General features: G+C 37.4%; 1 protein-coding gene across 1 annotated transcript; it reads left to right on the top strand.

Moving 5' to 3' along the window:
* The first annotated feature begins 11,683 nt into the window (after positions 1-11,683).
* LOC143891084 (protein FAR1-RELATED SEQUENCE 9-like) lies at positions 11,684-12,774 on the top strand. Its single transcript, XM_077395734.1, has 2 exons — positions 11,684-12,604; positions 12,700-12,774. Exons 1-2 carry the CDS (start codon positions 11,684-11,686, stop codon positions 12,772-12,774), a joined length of 996 nt encoding a protein of 331 aa, XP_077251849.1.
* Positions 12,775-22,315: the final 9,541 nt, after the last annotated feature.

The raw sequence follows: 22,315 nt of genomic DNA, 5'->3' as shown, positions 1-22,315 counted from the left end.
GCCTCCAAACCAACGAGTTTGGTTCTCTCTTCTCCGACGGCTTCGTTCCCTTCCAGGTTAGTACGATTTTCATTTTTTTTTTCCTTCAATCCCTTTTTTTTTTTTGCTTTTCTTTCCTTCCATACATCAACAACAAGAAGAGGAAAAAATCTAATTTCACGGAAAAAATCCTAATTCTATATGCATCTCTCATTTTCAAGGGATATAAGGTGGAACCTTAGTTCTATTGGAGCAGATTTTAATCCCTTGAACCTTAGTACGATTTTCATATTTTTTTTCCTTGAATCCTTTTTTTTTTTGCTTTTCTTTCCTTCCATACAACAACAACAGGAAGAGGAAAAAATCTAATTTTTTTATGTCGTGGTTTTGATTCAAGAATTTGGTTGATGGTGAAATCTGATTTTTTCCTTCCAGGTTAGTACCAAGAATTTGATTCAAGGAAATAATTTTTTCCCTCAACCCCTTTTTTTTTCCTTCAAATGAAATACTCAAGAGGGGGGGTGAATTGAATTTAACTCAATATTAGGCCTTTTGAAAATTACCTATGAACCCTAATTGGAATTTTTCTTCACTTAATTAAATATTTGGTTAGTGCAAATATAATTGAAAAACAAAGTGAAAATCCCAAGCCAAACAATAATGGAAATGCAAGAGTGAGAAATGACACACCGATATATAGTGGTTCGGCCAACGGCCTACTCCACTCTACTCAAGGTCGCACTTGAGGGATTCCACTATTGGAGACCTCCACGATGCCCGGCTCCGAGGCGGTTACAATTCCAAGGGATATTAAACAAGGATGCCCTTACACCTTTACAAAGACTCTCCTTCTCCGCCGAGTTCTAAGCGGTTGCTCTCTAGGGAATTAAAAACGGAATACCCTAGCCACCTATACAAGATATGAAGGATTGATAGCTTGGCTTCTTCTTGAAAGCTTGATGCCCTTTGTAGTTCCTTGATTGCTCTTCAACAAGGATTTGCAAGTGATAGCTCTAAAATATCCAAACTCAATAGGTTCACAAGTGAAAGGCAAGTTTGGGAAAAACCAAAAATCTTAAGCTTGAAAGGGTTGCAAGTTTGCTTGAGTGCTTAAGAGGGTTTTTTCAAAAATCAAGAGAGAGGAAATAATCCTCTAGATATTGTATAAATAGTCTCTCCTCAAAATATGACCGTTTGGGGGTGTAGATAACAAAAATCAAATTTTAAATCAAAACCCAACGGCTCTTTTTTGAGCTGTCGCAAGGTTCTCGGAGTTCCGAGAACCATTCTCGGAGTTCCGAGAATTCTCGGAGTTCCGAGACAACGGCCAGAAAATGGAATTTTTCTACTGGACCATTTCTCGGAGTTCCGAGAAAATTTCTCGGAGTTCCGAGAAAATTTCTCGGAGTTCCGAGAAAATGTCCAGACGCTACTGGACCTTTTCTCGGAGTTCCGAGGGAACTCTCGGAGTTCCGAGCTCGGAGCTCCGAGAAAAAATCTCGGAGTTCCGAGAAGCCTAAAAATCCACATATTTTGAGATTTTATTTCTTGTTTGATTTTTGGCTTTTGGAACTCAACTCCTATGATTATTTTGGAATGTTTATGAGGGTCCCAACATGTTGGTCCACCACATAACCATTCACTAATCCATTTTAAGTTCTTAAGTGTTCTTTGAAAAACAATTTGAAAACACTTTGAAAACGTTTTGCCTTGACTTGAAAATCTAAAGAGAAAGGATGTACAATGATACCTATGCAATCTTCGATCCCTCTTTAGCTTTGGTCTTCAAATGATCTTCCATCTTTGGATGCTTGCTTGAGTGATGATGTGAGCTACACTTAGCTCCTTTGGCTCTTGTTTGGTACACCTTTAAGCATGACCAAGTTGAGTGTTGGTTTCTTCAACTAACAATCCTATCTTAAACACAACACTTCAAAGCAAATTGATTAGTATTCAAAAACACAATCAATTATGTTTAGAATCATCAAAACAAGATAGGAGAGTAGACCCTTGGGCTTACAATCTCCCCCTTTTTGATGATGACAAACAAAATTGATTATGAGGTGTGTGTGGAGTGACATAGTAGGCAAGTGAATACTGGAACTCCCCCTCAATATATGCTCACATAAAAATGATACAAGTTATAAGCAAGTGGTGCATATAGTCAATTGAATAGATAATCAATTTCAAACTTCTCCCCCTTTTGTCATCGACAGAAAGGGTGTAAAAAAAATTTAGGAGTGGATAACTCCCCCTAAATCAATGCTTATGGTATAAAAATATATAACCAAGTAATGTACATATACCTGTACATGATCGAGATGTTGACATATGTCAAAATGTTAGGTATTTTAATTAAAGTGAAGATACCTCTCCATCTTAGAAAACTAAGAAGGCTAAGAGTATCAATTGAGTGATTTTTAAGATTAGTATTTTACATCTCATTCATGCAGATACTACCAAACAAAGATGATATATATATAAACACTATATAGATAAGCTGGTGAAAGGCACAAAGTATTTATTTGGCAATTTCTTTGATTTGATCCGCACTCCATATGTTTAAGGCACTTCGGATATAACAAATTCTATCATCACTAAGGGGTTTTGTAAAGATATCCGCTAATTGTTCTTCAGTGTTGATATATTTTAAGCAAATATCCCCTTTTTGTGAGTGATCTCTAATGAAGTGGTGCCTGATCTCAATATGTTTTGTTCTTAAGTGTTGTATGGGGTTCTTTGTTAAGCTTATAGCACTAGTGTTGTCACATTGGATGAGTATATTGTCCATTTTAATTGCATAGTCCATCAATGTGCTTTTCATCCATAGGACTTGAGCACAGCAAGCTCCAGCTGCCACATATTCTGCTTCTGTTGTGGACAGAGCTACTGAATTTTGCTTCTTGCTAAACCATGAAACAAGTGATTTACCCAAGAATTGGCAAGTCCCACTAGTGCTTTTCCTATCTACTCTACATCCAGCAAAGTCTGCATCTGAATATCCGATGAGAGTGAAGGAAGATGATCTTTCATACCACAGTCCTAGACTTTGGGTTCCTCTTAAGTACTTGAAGATCTTCTTAACTGCAGATAGGTGAGATTCTTTAGGATCCGATTGAAATCGAGCACAGAGACAGACAGTAAACATAATGTCTGGTCTGCTGGCTGTCAAATAGAGCAAACTACCTATCATACCCCTATACAATTTCTGATCCACAGATTTGCCAAATTCATCTTTTTCTAGCTTAGCAGTAGTACTCATGGGAATTCTTGATGTCTTACTGCTATCCATGCCATACTTCTTTAATAACTCCTTTGTATATTTTTCTTGATTTAAAAATATTCCATTTTTGTATTGTTTAATTTGGAGTCCTAAGAAGTAGGTTAACTCTCCCATCATGCTCATTTCAAATTCATTTTTCATTAAGGTTGCAAATTCATCACACAATTTTTGATTAGTTGAGCCACAGATGGTATCATCCACATAGATTTGGACAAGGAGGATATCATGATTTTCTCTTTTGATAAACAAGGTTTTATCCACCTTTCCCATCTCGAATCCCTTTTCAACTAAGAAAGTGCAAAGCCTCTCATACCAAGCTCTAGGAGCTTGTTTTAATCCATATAAAGCTTTATCAAGCCTGAAGACATGATTTGGATGTTTGAAGTCTTCAAAACCTGGAGGTTGCTCAACATACACTTCCTCTTGGATATAGCCATTTAGGAAGGCACTTTTGACATCCATTTGATATAGTTTAAATCCTTTATGAGATGCATATGCCAAAAGTATCCTAATAGCCTCCATACGGGCAACAGGAGCAAATGTCTCATCATAATCTATCCCTTCCTCCTGATTGTACCCTTGGGCTACAAGCCTAGCTTTATTCCTAGTGATAATTCCATTTTCATCCAATTTATTTCTATACACCCATCTCGTGCCAATGACTGGATGATCACTAGGTCTAGGTACTAGCCTCCACACTTTGTTCCTTTCGAATTGACTTAGCTCTTCTTGCATGGCCATCAACCAATATTCATCCTTTTCAGCTTCCTTGATGGATTTTGGTTCTAGTTCGGATAGGAACGCCAAATTGTTACTCACACTACGATAGTATGATCTAGTTCTTACTGGCAATGTGGCATCACCTAAAATTTGGGATTCAGGATGATCTACCAATGTTCTCCTATCCCTAGGCAATGAGTCATCATTTTCATTTTCTACTTCCTCACTAGGTAATGTATGACTTGTTGATGCATGAGGAGGAGCACTCAATTTTGGAAAAAGATGTTCAATGGGTTCATCCTCATCATGTGGCATTTCTTGTGATGTTGGCTCTCTTTCATCAAATGTCACATGCATGGATTCTTCTACTACTAGGGTTCTCCTATTAAATACTCTATATGCCTTGCTGTGAGAAGAATACCCTAAGAATATTCCATCATCCGATTTCCTATCAAATTTGTGTAGATTATCTTTGATGTTTAAAATAAAGCATTTACATCCAAACACTCTAAAATAGCTTATATTTGGTTTCAAGTTTTTCCAAAGCTCATAAGGTGTTTTCTTAGAAATTGGCCTTAGATATACCCTGTTTATGATATAGCAAGCGGTGCTAACCGCTTCCGCCCAAAAATATCTAGGGAGATCATTTTCATGCAACATAGTTCTAGCCATTTCTTAGAGAGTTCGATTCTTTCTTTCTACTACTCCATTTTGTTGAGGTGTTCTAGGTGCGAAAAAATTATGTTTTATGCCATGTTCATTACAATAAGTGTCAAAATGTACATTTTCAAATTCAGTTCCATGATCACTTCTAATGTGGGAGATGGCAATACCTTTTTCATTTTGAATTTGATTGCACAATGTAAGAAAGTTTTCATAAGTTTCATCTTTATGTCCTAGAAATATGACCCATGTGAATCGTGAGTAGTCATCAACAACTACAAACACGTACCTCTTTCCACCTAGGCTACTAGTCTTCATTGGTCCAAAAAGATCCATATGAAGTAGCTCCAAGGGGTAGGAAGTTGAAATCATATTTTTAGGTGCAAAAGAGCTTTTTAATTGTTTTCCTAATTGACAAGTTCTACAAATGTTATCCTTGATGAATTTGAACTTAGGCAATCCTCTAACACTTTCTTTTGAGGAGAGGGTCGAAATGAGATCCATTCCGGCATGACCCAACCTCCTATGCCATAGCCAAGAATCCTCACTAATGGCATTTAGACAAGTCACATTTTGGAGTCTAAGATCATCTAGTCCAATTGTATAAATGTTATTGTCTCTAGACCCTATGAATTTTACTTCTCCATTTATCTTATTTTTAACAATGCATTTATCGGGATTGAAGACAACTTCAAAACCATTATCACATAATTGACTAATGCTAATAAGATTATGGGACAAGCCATCAACAAATAGTACATCATGTATGGGAGAGGTAGAGTTACCTATGGTGCCTTCACCTTTGACTTTTCCTTTCTTATCATCTCCAAAGGTAACGTCTCCACCATCCTTGAGCGATAGGGACGCGAATTGAGTAAGGTCTCCGGTCATATGTCTAGAGCATCCACTATCAAGGTACCATGTGTTCTTCTTGTTATGGCTTTTAAGGCATACCTACATATGAATAGGCAAGTGAGATCCCTTAGGTACCCAAATCTTCCTAATCTTGCTATGTTCATTTGTTTTCACATTAGAGTTCAACTTAATCTTATCTTGTTTAGCATGTAAGCAAGCAACCTTGTAATGACCTTCTAGACCACAATAAAAGCAAATTTTGGTACCGCTAGAAGAAACATTTTCAAGTTTAGTTTTATAGTTAGATATTGTGGTGTTCCATTTATGTCCAAGTCCACTTTTGTCACTTGACATTCTTTGAAGATTTACAAGCCTATCCAATTTTAATGAACTATTTTCAAATTTTTCAAAAAGTTTCTTTAGTTCATCATACTCAAAAGATAATCTACCATTTTCATGCTTTAGATTGTTGTTTTCATTTGAGAGTTCTTGTCGGTTTTTATTTAAGATTTTGATAGAAGCATTTAACTCATGAATTTCTACTTTGTATTTTTCATTCTTATCATCTAAAAATTCATGATCCTTTTTTAACCAACCAAATTCTTTTGTCATGTTAGCAAGAGAATTTTCAAGTGATGCAATTTTATCAAATTGAATTTCAAGTTCATCATTTGCATTTTGTAGGGAATCAAGAACTTCTTTTAAAACAATAACATCATTTAAAGTGTTTACCTCATTGTTGTCGTTTGTTGAGGCCATGAAGCATACGTTCCTTGCTATTAAGCAATCTTCGCCATCATTTTGTTCGCCTTCGCTTTCAATTTCCTCATCCCATGTGGCGGTCATTCCTTTCTTGCCTTCTCTTCTCTTGAAGCGGTTGTTTGAAGTGGGTTCATTGTTGAGTGGACAATCCGGGCGAATGTGTCCAAGCTTCTTGCAACCGTAACATCGTGGTTGAGTGGATCCATCACCGAGTTCTTCTTTCTTCTTGAATGGAGGGTTTGTCCTTCTATTTCTCATCCCTCCCATGTTCCTTTGCAAGAATTTGATCCTTCTTGTTAGGAGGGCAACTTCATCTTCCATGTCTTCTTTTGCATCTTCATTTTCACCTACATTACAAGCAAAAGCAATTCCTTTTCCTTTTTCGATTTTAGTTTCGATTTCGGGTGCTTTTGTTTTGAAAATCATTTCATGGGTGATCAAGGACCCTATTAGTTCATCTAGGTTCAATGTGTTCATGTCCTTGGCTTCGGTGATTGCGGAGGTTTTGGATTCCCAAGACAAAGGTAAGGACCTAAGGATTTTAGTCACTAAATCTCTATTGGAAAATTGTTTTCCAAGACCCCTTAATCCATTTACAAGATTGGTGAATCTAGTGTACATGTCGGCAATTGTTTCATCGGATGTCATTTGAAAGAGTTCGTATTGCCGAAAAAGGTGGTTCATTTTAGATTCTTTTACTTGATTCGTTCCCTCATGGGTGACTTCTAAAGTGTCCCAAATTTCCTTAGCCGAATTCAAATTTGATACTCTATTGAATTCTCCGGGAGATAGAGCACAAATAAGAGAATTCATGCCTTTAGCATTATAATTCGAAGCTTGTTGTTCGGCTTCGGTCCAATCATTTAAATTTCTTGTGGGTAAGATGTATTCATTATTAATTGCTCTCCACATTTGATAGTCTTGGGTTAAAAAGATTTTCATTTTGGTTTTCCAAAAACCATAGTTTGTTCCATCAAAATAGGGTGGCCTAGTGTTTGAATAACCTTCATGGTGTTGAGGGTAGTTTGCCATTTTTAGAATCTTTACTCTAGACCGGTTAGGGTTTTCTAAAAAGAATTAGAGACGAGGCTTTGATACCAATTGAAATACTCAAGAGGGGGGGTGAATTGAATTTAACTCAATATTAGGCCTTTTGAAAATTACCTATGAACCCTAATTGGAATTTTTCTTCACTTAATTAAATATTTGGTTAGTGCAAATATAATTGAAAAACAAAGTGAAAATCCCAAGCCAAACAATAATGGAAATGCAAGAGTGAGAAATGACACACCGATATATAGTGGTTCGGCCAACGGCCTACTCCACTCTACTCAAGGTCGCACTTGAGGGATTCCACTATTGGAGACCTCCACGATGCCCGGCTCCGAGGCGGTTACAATTCCAAGGGATATTAAACAAGGATGCCCTTACACCTTTACAAAGACTCTCCTTCTCCGCCGAGTTCTAAGCGGTTGCTCTCTAGGGAATTAAAAACGGAATACCCTAGCCACCTATACAAGATATGAAGGATTGATAGCTTGGCTTCTTCTTGAAAGCTTGATGCCCTTTGTAGTTCCTTGATTGCTCTTCAACAAGGATTTGCAAGTGATAGCTCTAAAATATCCAAACTCAATAGGTTCACAAGTGAAAGGCAAGTTTGGGAAAAACCAAAAATCTTAAGCTTGAAAGGGTTGCAAGTTTGCTTGAGTGCTTAAGAGGGTTTTTTCAAAAATCAAGAGAGAGGAAATAATCCTCTAGATATTGTATAAATAGTCTCTCCTCAAAATATGACCGTTTGGGGGTGTAGATAACAAAAATCAAATTTTAAATCAAAACCCAACGGCTCTTTTTTGAGCTGTCGCAAGGTTCTCGGAGTTCCGAGAACCATTCTCGGAGTTCCGAGAATTCTCGGAGTTCCGAGAAATATTCTCGGAGTTCCGAGACAACGGCCAGAAAATGGAATTTTTCTACTGGACCATTTCTCGGAGTTCCGAGAAAATTTCTCGGAGTTCCGAGAAAATGTCCAGACGCTACTGGACCTTTTCTCGGAGTTCCGAGGGAACTCTCGGAGTTTCGAGCTCGGAGCTCCGAGAAAAAATCTCGGAGTTCCGAGAAGCCTAAAAATCCACATATTTTGAGATTTTATTTCTTGTTTGATTTTTGGCTTTTGGAACTCAACTCCTATGATTATTTTGGAATGTTTATGAGGGTCCCAACATGTTGGTCCACCACATAACCATTCACTAATCCATTTTAAGTTCTTAAGTGTTCTTTGAAAAACAATTTGAAAACACTTTGAAAACGTTTTGCCTTGACTTGAAAATCTAAAGAGAAAGGATGTACAATGATACCTATGCAATCTTCGATCCCTCTTTAGCTTTGGTCTTCAAATGATCTTCCATCTTTGGATGCTTGCTTGAGTGATGATGTGAGCTACACTTAGCTCCTTTGGCTCTTGTTTGGTACACCTTTAAGCATGACCAAGTTGAGTGTTGGTTTCTTCAACTAACAATCCTATCTTAAACACAACACTTCAAAGCAAATTGATTAGTATTCAAAAACACAATCAATTATGTTTAGAATCATCAAAACAAGATAGGAGAGTAGACCCTTGGGCTTACACCCTTCAGTGCTATTAAAACTGCAACCGGAAAATTTGCTTGAACCTTAACTTGAAGGGATATTGGACAAGATTAAATGAAGAAACCCTACTTTGGATTCATCAGGTCGTCTACGTCCATTAACCCTTATAATTGGGTTTTAGTGGACAAGATTAAATTGAAAGACCTACATTCAAATGTCATATGCAACAGGTTTACCTACATTCAAATGTCTACTTGTTATTTGCAATAGGTATACCAACATTCTTAAGTAGGTCATGTCATTTTCAACAAGTATACCAACAGTTCCTAATCCTTTTTAATTTTGCAGAGTAAACTAGGGTTCTTAAGGTGGAACACAACTTGAAATTCATATTGTAGTGTTAACCCACATCAATAACATCTTAAGATGGAATTACCCATTTGTATTTGTTGAGGTGATCAAGGAGATGTAGCCCTGAAATCTCTAAAAATAATTCGCAAATGGATTGCGTCCCTAAGTACGAATGGTCTATATTGATATAAGTCCCGAATCAAGGGTCATTATCAAACCTGGTGGATTTAGTCTAAGAGAACCACCTCACCCTTCCCATAACATTTTTCTTTATGGAGGAATGTGCTGCATTTTTTAACTAGAAGTTGGATAAGGAATTGAAGAAAATGAATTGCATTTTCTAAACAGCTAATATCCTCCTTGGACTGCAAGATTTTTTTATTTTTTGCATATATTTGGAAAGGAAAAACTTTACCAGACCTTCCTGCACTCCAAACAGCTAATGACTTCATTTAACATGTTGTGCTTGCATTTATCTGATAATATAGAATGCATTTATCTGATATAAGATGACCTATTCGAGATGTGAAATTGTGGATGTGATATAAGATGACCTATTCGAGATACTATGAGTAGGAGCCGTGAGGGCTATACCCGCCTTCTAGAGCCACCGCACCAGTAGTATACTCAACACTTGGACACTTCGTGTGTAAAACGAGCATAGTTCGTACACTGGACGATAATCACAGTGTACAAGTAACTATGCACCCGGCCAAGTGGACCTCTGCCTTACCCCCTCTATATATTGCATTGTACTTTTGTTTGCATATAGGGACCGGACATGTGTTGCTCACACATGTGGAGCCTAGAGTTAGGGGCCCTGTCCTATTTGTAGAATAGGGTAGCTCACCTCGTGTGGCTACAAACGCAATCATAGTGCACTCACCAGCCATTTATGAGTCGAGATTTGCTTGACTTCGCTATTTTAGATCAGCTCCATACAAACGATTTTGTTATGGTTATTTATAATGCGGGTACATTCTTATTTTTCTCTTCTTTCAATTACTAGAAAAATGGAACCAACCTCTTAGCAACTATGTGGGTTACCTATTGAGGATAATGACCGTGCACAGTCTGGTTTTGTTGATGATGCTTTATCGCAAGCCTCCGGATTAGGTATTGAAGAAGTTGACGCCCATGGTCTTATTGTGGTTGATGATGGGGGTGATGACGAGGTTAATCTGATTGAAGATAATATAGAATGGCCAGATACTGATATGAATGACGAAGATGAGGGTGATAGTACGCCCAATAAGGCTGCTAGTGAGAATAGTAGTGTGAATAAGCCGTTTCTGAACCAAGTGTTTGATGATTGGATGTCTGCCTTTGAATTCTACAATTCTTATGCACTGGCTACTGGTTTTGGATTACGGAAATCCAGTACAAATAGTTCTAAAAAAACAAATAATGTCAACTCAAGAAAATTTGTGTGTGATAGAGGAGGTGAAAAGGTATAAGGCAAATAAAGTGGATGATGGTAAGGAAAGGAGGGAACGACAAGTTGTCAAATTGAATTGCAAAGCTAAGATGACCATAAAACTAAGAGATGGGAAGTGGGTAGTGACCACCTTTGATGACATTCATTCTCACATTCTAACCTCCCCACTCAAGAGGCAAATGCACCGTTCCCATAATAGATTCAGTAAGAGTGAAAGTGTTAAGACGTTGATTGACTGTCTCGATGAGACCCAGATGCCGGCTGCGAGAATTGCAAAGGCTATTAATTCAACAAACGATGGAATATCAGGTGTGGTAACACCTGATCAAGTTGCTTCCCATTTGAGAAAAAAGAGGGTGAACAATATAGGCCAAGAAGCTGTCTTAGTGGCCAACCATCTTCAAAAGAAGCGATCAGAAGACCCGAATTTCTTTTTCTCGATGGAGTTGGATACGGATGGGACCTTTCGATCTATGTTTTGGGCTGACGCTAGGGCTAGAGATGCTTATATGACATTCAGCGATGTATTGTATTTGATGTCACTTACAAAACTAATAGGTTATCTTTGCCATTTGCACCGTTTACGGGGAGTGAACCATCATAGACAGTCGACCCTATTAGGATGTGCGATGTTAGCGGATGAGACAGAGGAAACCTTCAGTTGGTTATTTGAACAGTGGTTGACGTGCATGCATGGTAAAGCACCTGATGTAATTATAACTGATATGGATCCGGCCATGAAAAATGCAATTGGAAGAGTTTTTCCACACACCCATCATAGGTTTTGTTCGTGGCACATACACAGGCATCTGCTTGAGCATGTTGCAGAGATGAGGGATTCGACTAGTGATTTCTACCTCGATTATAATCGTTGGTTTTTTTTTAAAATATGGAGGATTGTGAGCAGTTGTGGGAAGATTTGGTTTGTAAATATGAAATTGGGGAAAGTGATTGGTTATCTAGGATATGGGAGCAGCGAGAGCATTGGGTTCCAGCATATTGGCGAAACACATTCACTGTAGGAATGACTTCGAGTCCGTAGCGAAAGCATGAATGCATTTTTTGATGGATATGTGAATAGCAAAACTGGCTTACATGAGTTCTTAGATGCATGTGATAGAGCACTGGTTCAACATCGTAAAACGGAAGCCGAAGAAGATTTTAAGTCGAAATATTCGAAAGCAAGTATGAAAATGAATAGCCCATTGGAAGAAGAGGCGGGGATATTCTATACGAGGAATATGTTTAACATTTTTCAGGATGAGTTGAGGGATAGTACTGGTTGTTGGTACGACCACTTGAGCAAGGATGGGGCCATGGAAGAATATTTGGTAGGGCCCAGAAATGATGTGAAGAGTAGATGGTTTAGGGTATTTTATGATGATTCCGATGGAGTGACTGTCAAATGCGATTGTGCTAAGTTTGAAAGGGAGGGGATCTTATGCAAACATATCCTTCGTATTATGGATACGAAACAATTGAAGAAGGTCCCCGACCATTACATGTTGAGGAGATGGTCTATTCAGGCAATGTATCAAGTAGGGGGTACAATATCTACAAGGCCACAAGTGGGTAGTAGCGTGAATCCGTTTCAAAGGTGGTGCCTAATCTCAAGATGGCAACGACTGGTTGATGGACCCGGAAGAGATGAGAAAGTTTTCAACAGGATGACTGAATTTTGTAATCTTCTTTTCACTGAAGAAGAACAAAAGCAGAAAGAAAAGGAAGTTACATTGGAGGCTAGTGAGATACCAATCGTTGGTAGCGAAGTATATTCAAACTTTGGCGTGAGTCAAATACCTGAAATCACAATTCGAGACCCACCAGTTGCGAAGACCAAGGGCCGTCCAAATAATCCAACACGCTTGAAATCTAGCTTAGAGACATCTGTATCCCAACCAAAGAAACGGACGTGCAAATCCTGTGGCGGAAAAGGACATTATAAGTCGACATGTAAAAATAAAGGCCAGGTTTGTTTTCGTGCTTATTTATTCATTTATATGTGTACATGGAGTGATATTTGTTAATGTTTATATATTAATTCTGTTATGGTGAATGCTAATAGAAGTCTAAAAGAAAGCACAAAGAGGAAGGTGACGTAGAGGAAGATGAAGACGAAGAGGAAGAAGAAGAGGCATAGGAGGAGTACGTATAAACTATGATCTATCTCATGTATTTATTTGAATTATTTTTAGTTTGTTAATTTCTGGGCATAACTAATTACTCCATTTACATTAATAGTTCACATGAGTAGCCCATTTTCATTCCTTATTTGTTTTAGATTTTGATTGGCAACAATTCTTATCGGTTTTTTTTTTGATGATCCAGATGGAGGAACCTGGTGGATGAGGCAGGTAAACAATTAAAAGAGATGAGGCAGGAAATCTGATATGAAGACACCAATGCTTCCGATCTGAATTTACCTGTGGTAGACAATTCTGAGATGCTCTATGAAATGAGCTGAGATGCTCACGGAAATGTTTTGGGTCCATTGTGGCAATTTTTTCTGTTTTCTCTCACGTTGTCCTGTTTATAGCAATTTTTTTGGGCCATTGTGGCAATTTTTTCTGTTTTTGGGGGCCATTGTGGCATTGCTCTTGTTTTATTGATACATTATGACTCTTTATAAGACAAATTTGGAATGGAATTAGAAAATCCCGACTTTCCTGATGGCAACACCATGATGCCATATTAAGACTATAAAGTGGGTACTTACCATGTATTTAATTATGTTTATCCAAAGAGGCCCACAACCACTAAAACCTTTGAAATCCAATTGACAAATACAAACTGCAAGAATTTTTGTCAAGTAGAAGGAATCCAGACTCGTTCTCCAATTATGCATTGGGATCAAGTCCAGCAATCCATTACACTACGCAATCTACAAAAATAACTAGAAAGAGAGAGAGAGAGAGAGAGAGAGAGAGAGAGAGAAAGAGAATCCTGAAGCTAGTTCTCCAATTTTGAGTTAAGTCCAACAAGCTATCACACTACACAGTCTCCAAATATAATTAGAGTGGGTTAGAGTGGGAGATAAAGAGAGTACAGTGTGAAAAAAGATGACCACATTTTATGTGACAACGAGAAAAAAAATGAACAATATGATATTCACTTTCATGTACATATAAGAATCATTCTCCTTAATCCACAGGGAATAGTCCCGCCCTAAAAATTGGGGTGGGATACCCTATGTCATAAAAAGAGAGAGAGAGAGAGAGAGAGAGAGAGAGTTCGCAAACCCTGTAGGATAATTCGCACATTTTAGGGAGATGATAAATTCGCACCCCATGTAGGATAATTCGCACCCTTATAATGTGAATTGTGGCAGGAGATGATAAATTCGCACCCCATGTGTAGACACCCCCATTTTTGCTCCGCTTTAGTCAATAAAGAAGTTAGTTTTTTTTTTTATCGGTTTTTCAGTGTTTTCTATTTCCGTGTCCAGCTCCTATATTTTCTCAATCTTTCCGGTCATTTTTGCAATGTTCTAATTTTTCCGTCAAGTGTCGAGAAGGGTTATTTAGAAGAATCCAAACCAGAGAGGATTTGGACCCATTCGGTGGGCCCGCATTGAGCATTTGTTTAGATTTGGATCAAACGGGGGGGGGGGGGGGGGGGGGCGCATATCGTTTTAATGAAAAATGAGCTGTGAGCCTACTTCGATCTAATGCATAAAGATGTCCGTCAAGTTGAGCTATTCAGATAACCCTTGAAAATGATTCAAGGAGTGCAACTCATCTATATTGTGGCCATCACTTGGACGATTTTGATCCGCATTAAGTAGGGCCCACTAGTTTCTAGATTGAATTACACCATGGAATTCACCCATGATAATGGACCCACATTAATTTATTGTATGGTGTAGTGGTGCCGATATCAATTTTCAATCAGCAATGGAAATTGGTTTGTAAAAGATATTGACCGAATGGTGGTCCCTACATGATGATGCATTGAATGGGGAGGTGGAAGTAGATAGTGGGGTCCACTAATATGCAATGAATTAAATTTGGGAAAGAGACATGCCCGGCCAATTTGGAGGTGGATTAGTTGTGACATCATGATGAGAAGATAGCAAGGTGTCTCACTGTTTCTATTTCAAAGATGGAGAAATGACCGAATATCTAAGGAAATTTTCGACTAATGACTTGCTATATATGCATGAGTTTTATGACATGCATACATGCATAGTTTTTTTTAAGAAAGAAAAATATATAAAAATGGGATTTCCAAGAACATATATTCTTCTAAAAAAATAAAAATAAAAGGCCGTGACTCTCCAAAGGAAGGGAGCAAGCTGTTAAAAGAACAAAAAAGGGAAAGTTTGTTTTTGAAGGGTGGAATGTCTCTTTCTCTTTCGGGATTTTAAAAAAGCAAGCAGCTCTCTTTTTAGGGAGGACAAGAGATAAAAATAGGGGAGGAGGAAAGGAGAGCAAAAAAAAAAAAAAGATTGGAAATTCTTTGTTCGGAGCTCTCTCTCTGGTTTTCTCGGGGAGAAGAGATTTCGTCCAAAGAAAAAAAGGAAAAACACAGAAGAGAAAAAGAAGGATCGATCCCCTCGTGAAGCAGCAGATTTCATCCCAACTCTATCGTCTCTCCCTTTTTCTACAGCTCTCTCTCTCTCTGGTCCCTCTATAAAAAAAGAAAATAGGAGTGTGGCTCTCATTTTGGCTTGGAGGACAGCAAGCTTTGAAGAGAAAGGAGGAATGGTACTCACGGATGCTCTGTCTCTCTCCCTCTCTCACACGGCACTCTGTTTCTCTCCCTATCTCTCTGTTTCTGTTCATCTCACCCTCTCTCGCTCAGTTCTCCCCACTTTGTTTCTCGTTCATCACCTCCCAACTCCCTAAAAACAGAGCATCGTTCTTTTCTGTTTATTCTTTGACAAAAGCAAACAAAAAAACAGAGTGTTGTCTTCTCTCTCACTCTCATCTCTCCACGACAGATCTTATATCCCATCTCTCTTGGTTCTTCTCAATCTCACAGCCCTCTTGGTCCCAGCTCTTTCTCTCAATCTCTCGTTCTTCCTTTGCCTCTCTCATTCACAGCCCTCTTGGTCCACGACAGATCTTATATCACATACTCTGTTTTTTATCTCACACTCTCCCTCTCCGTGTCTCACCTTCCACTCTATTTCTCTATCTCTTTCGCTTTGTCTCACTCCCTTTACATATCTCTATTGTCCTCACACTCTTACTCTCTCTATTTCTCTCATATTTGTTGTTTCTCTCATCTCTGTTATATTTCACTCTCACCTTATCTATCTCTCCCTACCTCTCTCCCCCCATCCACAGTGAGAGAAACAAGAAAAAAGAAACAAAAAGAAAAAAAAGAAAAAGAGAAGAAAGCGGAGCAGATTGCACGTCGGCGAGTTTTTTTGAATTTTTCAGCTCTTGGATTCGGCGAGGATCTCTATCACAGGTAGGTGCACAATTCTCAGATTTTTTCAGGATTATTTGGTACTTTTTTAATATTTTTGCATGATTTTAACATTTAATTGAATTTAATTCAATATTATATGTGTGTGCTCAAAATCATGATCTACATGAGTGTTTCAATTCCGATTCGTCCCGATATTTAATACACTGATCTATTTAAATAGACTAAAATAACCATCGGATCAGATCGGACGTTAGATCAAAGGATTTCAAAATTTTGAGTGAAGAATGGAATTTCATTTAAAATAATGGCTGACAAATTATAAAATTTGAAAAAATAGTTATCTCAGGGTGATTTATTTTGTAGAATTTTAAATTTTTTGTGTGTTCATCACATCAGAACAAGGTTAAAGGACATTTTCCGAAGTCGTAATTTTCTCAAAAATCATGTTATAACAATAGAAAACTCTTCAAAAATGTCTGTTTGACGAAGAAAAATAAAATATATATTAAATAGATTCCAAAATTAATGAAATTTCGTGGGAAACTAATATGGTATTGATACATTCTACCATGAATTTTTATGAATTTTTGGATTTTTTTTGGTATATTATTTGATGCTTTCTTTGAAAACAATCAGATTTTGTGAGATTTTTTACCGACATCAGATCACAATTAAAATTCTCAACATTTTTACAGTAGTCTTATATTCCATATTTCTTACTTCTGTAAAATTTTCAATTGATTTGGATCTTGTTTCTTAAAGGATGTAGTGTAAATTCATAATCTGGGCTTAAAATTCAAAAATCCGAAATTGATAGTCAATAGTCTCTAAAATTCATGAAAATCTCACAGCATGCTATGTTTGCTCATATCTTACTACTATAGAAATTTCAATGAATTTATATTTCTATTTCTAGTGGTTTCTGTGTTATTTTTACAATCTGGTCATATTGTTATTAAATCAAAAATTAATAAGAGCTTAATATAAAAATCAGTAAAACTCTTCCAATAAGCTACATACATTCACATCTTGTTTCTGTAGAAATTTCAATTCGTTTCGAACTCGTTTGCAATAAGTTCACTTGTAAAATCACTCATATGGTTTAAAATTGATAAAATCCATTGAAGAATTAAAATTAATTAAAAATCATTATGAAAATTTCTAAAGAACCTTAAATTTCTGTCACATATTCACTCCTTAATTCATTGAAACAGAAATCTTAGGATCCTTAGATTTCCCTGGTAAAATGGCCAGTGCATCCATAATCGTATCCCAATTGCAATCGATCTTTGACAATTTGAATATTTAAGCTATAGCATGTTGTTGGCTCCGAGGTTACTGTCCACGGAAATCCTGAGATATGCCAGGCAATAAGGTGCTATAACTTAAGTATTAAATTGCACAAAGAAAGAGCGCACGATTCTCTTCTGTGGATGTCATTCTAGGCCGAAATTTGTGAGCCGTAGAACCCTTGGTATTCCTTAAATGTTCAGAAACCAAAAATCCTTAAAATCTGAAATTAATTAACCGTAAGAACTTAAATCGATTTGTCTCGTGTTCTTCGGAACCATTGGATTATGGTTTTCGTCATAAGAACCATTAGGGCCCAATTTAGGAACACTTATGTCATGTCGTGTCCTAGGTTTTAGGGAGTCTTAGGTTTTAGTGAGTCCTAGAGTTAGGAGTCCAGCCTCATCACGGACGTTTGCTATGGATAGCAATCGTGCCATAGATCTAGTTACACTCGTCACCCAAATTTTTCCTAGGACAAGCCTAGTTACCTAGGATGTAGGTTAACGTGCATTAGTCTAAGGGACAATTTGCATTTAGATAGGATCATATAGCATCTTAGATGAAATCCTAAGGTAATAAAACCCTCAACTTGAATTAAATAACTTCTCTTAAAACTGTTGAAACAGTCAATCCAGTCTAGGTCGGTGTCTTAGTTGAGTTAGGCATAAGTAGCTTAGCTTAGGTGCACCGAACTACATCGACTCTGATCCCAGTGAGGCTTGGGTACGTAGGCAGGTTGGATGTCTGATGGCATACCAACCGTGAGTCGGCTCCACAACAAATTGTGGGGTTTTGTATATTAATTTTCTTGTAAATGCTTAATTAAATCACTTAGAATTTTCCATGAAATTAGAATTTTAGGAGAACTTTCACTTAGATTGAATTCAAATAAATAAAGAAATCAAGATACACACTTAGGATCTACATTAAAATTAGATTTTAGGATGCATGTCACTTAGTTCGCACATTAACAGAGAGTTGAATGAGCCATTTAAAATAAATTTAAAAGAGTTAGCTTTTGGAATCGAAGACCGATTATCAGGCAGGAATGGTGCATGTGGTGGATAACTCCCCATACCTTCCATTCTCGTAACCAGGTAGCGAGTCTAGATTTCTGGTTAATTCGGGTCCTAGATCCCACATCTAGGTGGCGACTCTGTCAGTCTCTTTTGTGTGGAATTCGGATTGCCTTAGTGATCCCAAGTTCACATAAAAGATGAATTAAAATCAATAATAAAAATGCACACGTCAATCGCATGGGTACGAGAGACCAAGAGAGAGCGTGGCGGCTCGCGCCCCACCCCTCTCGCGGGATCGGGTCCCACACCATGTAGGATAATTCGCACCCTTATAATGTGAATTGTGGCAGACTAACGTTTTTTTACGTCAAATCATGTTATCAGGGGTGCGAATAATCCTACGAAGGGTGAGAATTTATCGTCACCCTTTCTTTATTTCCATTTCAAATTGTTTTCTGGACTTTTTATCAATATGAGGTGTTCGTAACACTGTATAAAAGACTCATTTTCAGCCAATCCAATCTTCTGTGATTCGGTCGGTTCGGTTCGGTTTTTTTCCATTTCGGTTCGGTTTCGGTTTTTTTTTTTTTTGGCAATTCGGTTATTCGGTTATCTCCAAAAAAAATTCGGTTAACCGAAATAACCGAATTAATGATAAAAACCATTATTTTTTCAAAAAAAGATGTGATATGGGCACTCCAAAGGATGATCGAAACCGTCCATTTGATTGATCATAACTTAATTAGGTTATGCTCAAAAAATCATTTCGATTGGATCATCCTAGCCCTCCGATCGAAACAAAGATTTTGCTTTTTTCCCTCTTTTTCTCCCACTATTCGGTTATTCGGTTATAACCGAATAATCGAATTTTTAATCGGTACGGTTTCGGTTCTGTTTTTTAAAATTTAAGTTCGGTTTCGGTTACCGAAATTTGATAACCGTAATTATTTCGGTTATCAAATTTCAGTTATTTCGGTTCGGTTATAACCGAATAACCACCCCTATCCTTAGCAAACAATGGTCGTTCAAAAACAATGTTTAGCCCAGTGCACTGCATTTATCAAGGCAAAATGAAAAAGTAAAGTAAAATTTCCAAATGCAATCCATTTTGCACCTTTTGCGGTGGTGAGACAACTATGCTGTGGGAATGGCTAGCTAATTAAATTTATGTGACCAAATATCAACATGGATACAACAATAAAGGACAAGACCAAGTCCCATAAAAGAAGTACATTCCAAAAAAAGTTGAAAAAAACCCACAAAGTCCACTAAGGAAAGAAGTACATTTCATGCTTTAACATGAATAAGGTACAAAAAAAACATAATCCCTGTTGCTCCTAAGACTTTAAGGAAGCTGTTTTCATTCTTGAGGAAGGCGATCTCACTCTTGAGGAAGGCTATCTCATTCTTCATCAAGGCGATCTCATTTTTCAGTGCTTTTATGCGTTCCTCGTTTATCCCCTTCTCGCCACGATCTGCGCATCCGTTGTGGGACCTTACCTCCCTGCATGTCTCCGCTTCGTCATCCCAACGAAAAGATTTGCAATTGCGAGCCTGCATATTATTGAAACATTACATTCCCCAAGTGTTCCAACAACTATTTCAAGAAGAAAATAGATAACAAGTAGAGAATGGCAAGTTTACTCATAGCACATGCCCAAAACGGCCGGCCTTGGTTATTGTTTATGTTGGTCCTAGTGATTTTTCGAACTAGTGGCTGTTTAGACAAACATAAGTTTAAGTCCAAACCCTGGCATGACGTACCACTTGTGTTGCCTGAGGATGCCATAACGTTTCAATATGTACAGCAAGATAATTGAATCGAAGAACATACATGAATATTGCAAGCTGGCTATCCCTCGAAAACGACCAATATTTAGGAACACAACCAAAAAAATACAGAAACACAGACAAATCACAGAAACAAGTTTGGGCATGTATGCAATCTCAAAACTTTCTAATTGCACTAGAAAATATATTGATTTCAATTTCAGAAGTTTTTACTAGGCCAACATGGAGTAAAAAAATTCAGTGCTATTAAAACTGCAACCGGAAAATTTGCTATTAACAAAATTTATCACACAAATATGAACACTAAAAAAACACAAAGAACAATCATGAAAAATAATAGATAGAAAAGCCCAAATACCAGAAATTGAATGCACAAACAGGGTGGAGAAAAGCCCTTCGCGGAGAAAATACCAAAAATGTCGTGGTGAAGCCCTTCACAGGGAAAAAACATAAGCTCTGGACGTTCGAAGGGTTGAGATTTTTCATTTTTAACTTACAATGTACAAGGACCAAGGAGCTGATAGGCTTCCTCTCATTCTATTGGAGAAAAGGAACAATAAATAGATTCAAAATTACTCCATTAAGTACAAGGTTTCATCCATAAATCACGTTGTCCTGATGTTTCAAGCATACATCACCAATGAAATTCCCAATTAAAACTCCCAATTATTAAACACAGATAGGACACTTTCTTTATACCTCCAACTCCCTACTCCACCTTTCACCACACAAATGTAACTAAAATTGAACATGGGTTTATAGTAGGATGTGAGTAGAGTCAGATAAAGTAAAGAAAGAAAAGCCCCAATTCATTATAGCCAGAAGAAACCAAAAAAAAATATATCAGAAACAAAGAAGAGTGATGAAAAAAGAAGAAGAAAAAGAAGAAAAACCATCAATTACGAAATTCTTCCCTCATATGTCAAAGATAAACCCTATGAGGGAAGAAGACGAAGGCGAGAAGCAGAAACCCTAGTTCTCGTTTTTCCGAAGGGTTTGAAGGAAAACAAAAAGGGGTTGAGGGAAAAAATTCTTTCCTTGAATCAAATTCTTGGTACTAACCTGGGAGGAAAAAATCAGATTTCACCATCAACCAAATTCTTGAATCAAAATCACGACATATAAAAATTAGATTTTTTCCTCTTCCTGTTGTTGCTGTATGGAAGGAAAGAAAAGGAAAAAAAAGGGATTGAAGGAAAAAAAATATGAAAATCGTACTAAGGTTCAAGGGATTAAAATCTGCTCCAATAGAACTAAGGTTCCACCTTATATCCCTTGAAAATGAGAGATGCATATAGAATTAGGATTTTTTCCTTGAAATTAGATTTTTTCCTCTTCTTGTTGTTGCTGTATGGAAGGAAAGAAAAGCAAAAAAAAGGGATTGAAGGAAAAAAAAATGAAAATCGTACTAACCTGGAAGGGAACGAAGCCGTCGGAGAAGAGAGAACCAAACTCATTGGTTTGGAGGCGAGAAGAGAAAACGTTGGAACTCTCGTTTTGCTCTTGGAGGCGTGAAGCAGAAAACCCAAGTTCTATTTTCCTGTCTCGTAAAAGTTGCAATGTGGGCCCATCATCAACGAACCAATGAAAAGCTTTACAGAACCTTCAACGCACGAAACGTTGGTGCGCTTAAGCGTACCAACAGTTTTCTCATATATATATACTAGTAAAAAACTCCATGCGATGCACGGGCCGACAAAGAACTGTACGGACCACATCATAGGTTGATCCAAACCGTCCATGTGATGGAACACAACATCAATAGGTTGTGCCCGTAAAATCATTTCCATAGGCTGATCCTAGCCCTCCAATTTATAGAGGCCTCCATAATTAAAAAGTATAAAGGAGGCGGGTAGGATAGAAATTATGCGGTTTTAATTGGTGCCTTTGTTAAAAAGCATAAAGGAGGGAGTAGGATTGAAAATATGTGGGTTGAATGGGTGCCTTTGTTAAAAAGAGTAAAAAAAAAGTGATGTGCAATTCTCATAGAATTTTGGGAGAAATTCAAATAATTCTCTCCTTTTCTCTTCTGCTATATATATATATATATATATATATATATATATATATATATATATATAGAGAGAGAGAGAGAGAGAGAGAGAACATTTCCTACACACTTGTGTAGGTAAGTTACCTACACACTACCTTAAAATACAGTGGGGGCCCACATTGTTTGGGTGATCCAAACAATTCATT

The sequence above is a fragment of the Tasmannia lanceolata genome, unplaced genomic scaffold, assembly GCF_043159265.1.
Source record: "Tasmannia lanceolata isolate RefF3 unplaced genomic scaffold, GAP_Taslan_0.1 ptg000013l, whole genome shotgun sequence".
Taxonomy (NCBI): Eukaryota; Viridiplantae; Streptophyta; class Magnoliopsida; order Canellales; family Winteraceae; genus Tasmannia; species Tasmannia lanceolata.
This window is presented reverse-complemented; position numbering and strand designations above follow the sequence as displayed.

Excerpts from the sequence above, each read along its gene's own strand:
- LOC143891084 (XM_077395734.1), top strand. The coding sequence starts at position 11,684 with ATGAATGCATTTTTTGATGGATATGTGAATAGCAAAACTGGCTTACAT. Across the intron at positions 12,605-12,699 it reads CATGTAAAAATAAAGGCCAG|AAGTCTAAAAGAAAGCACAA; the intron begins GTTTGTTTTCGT and ends GAATGCTAATAG.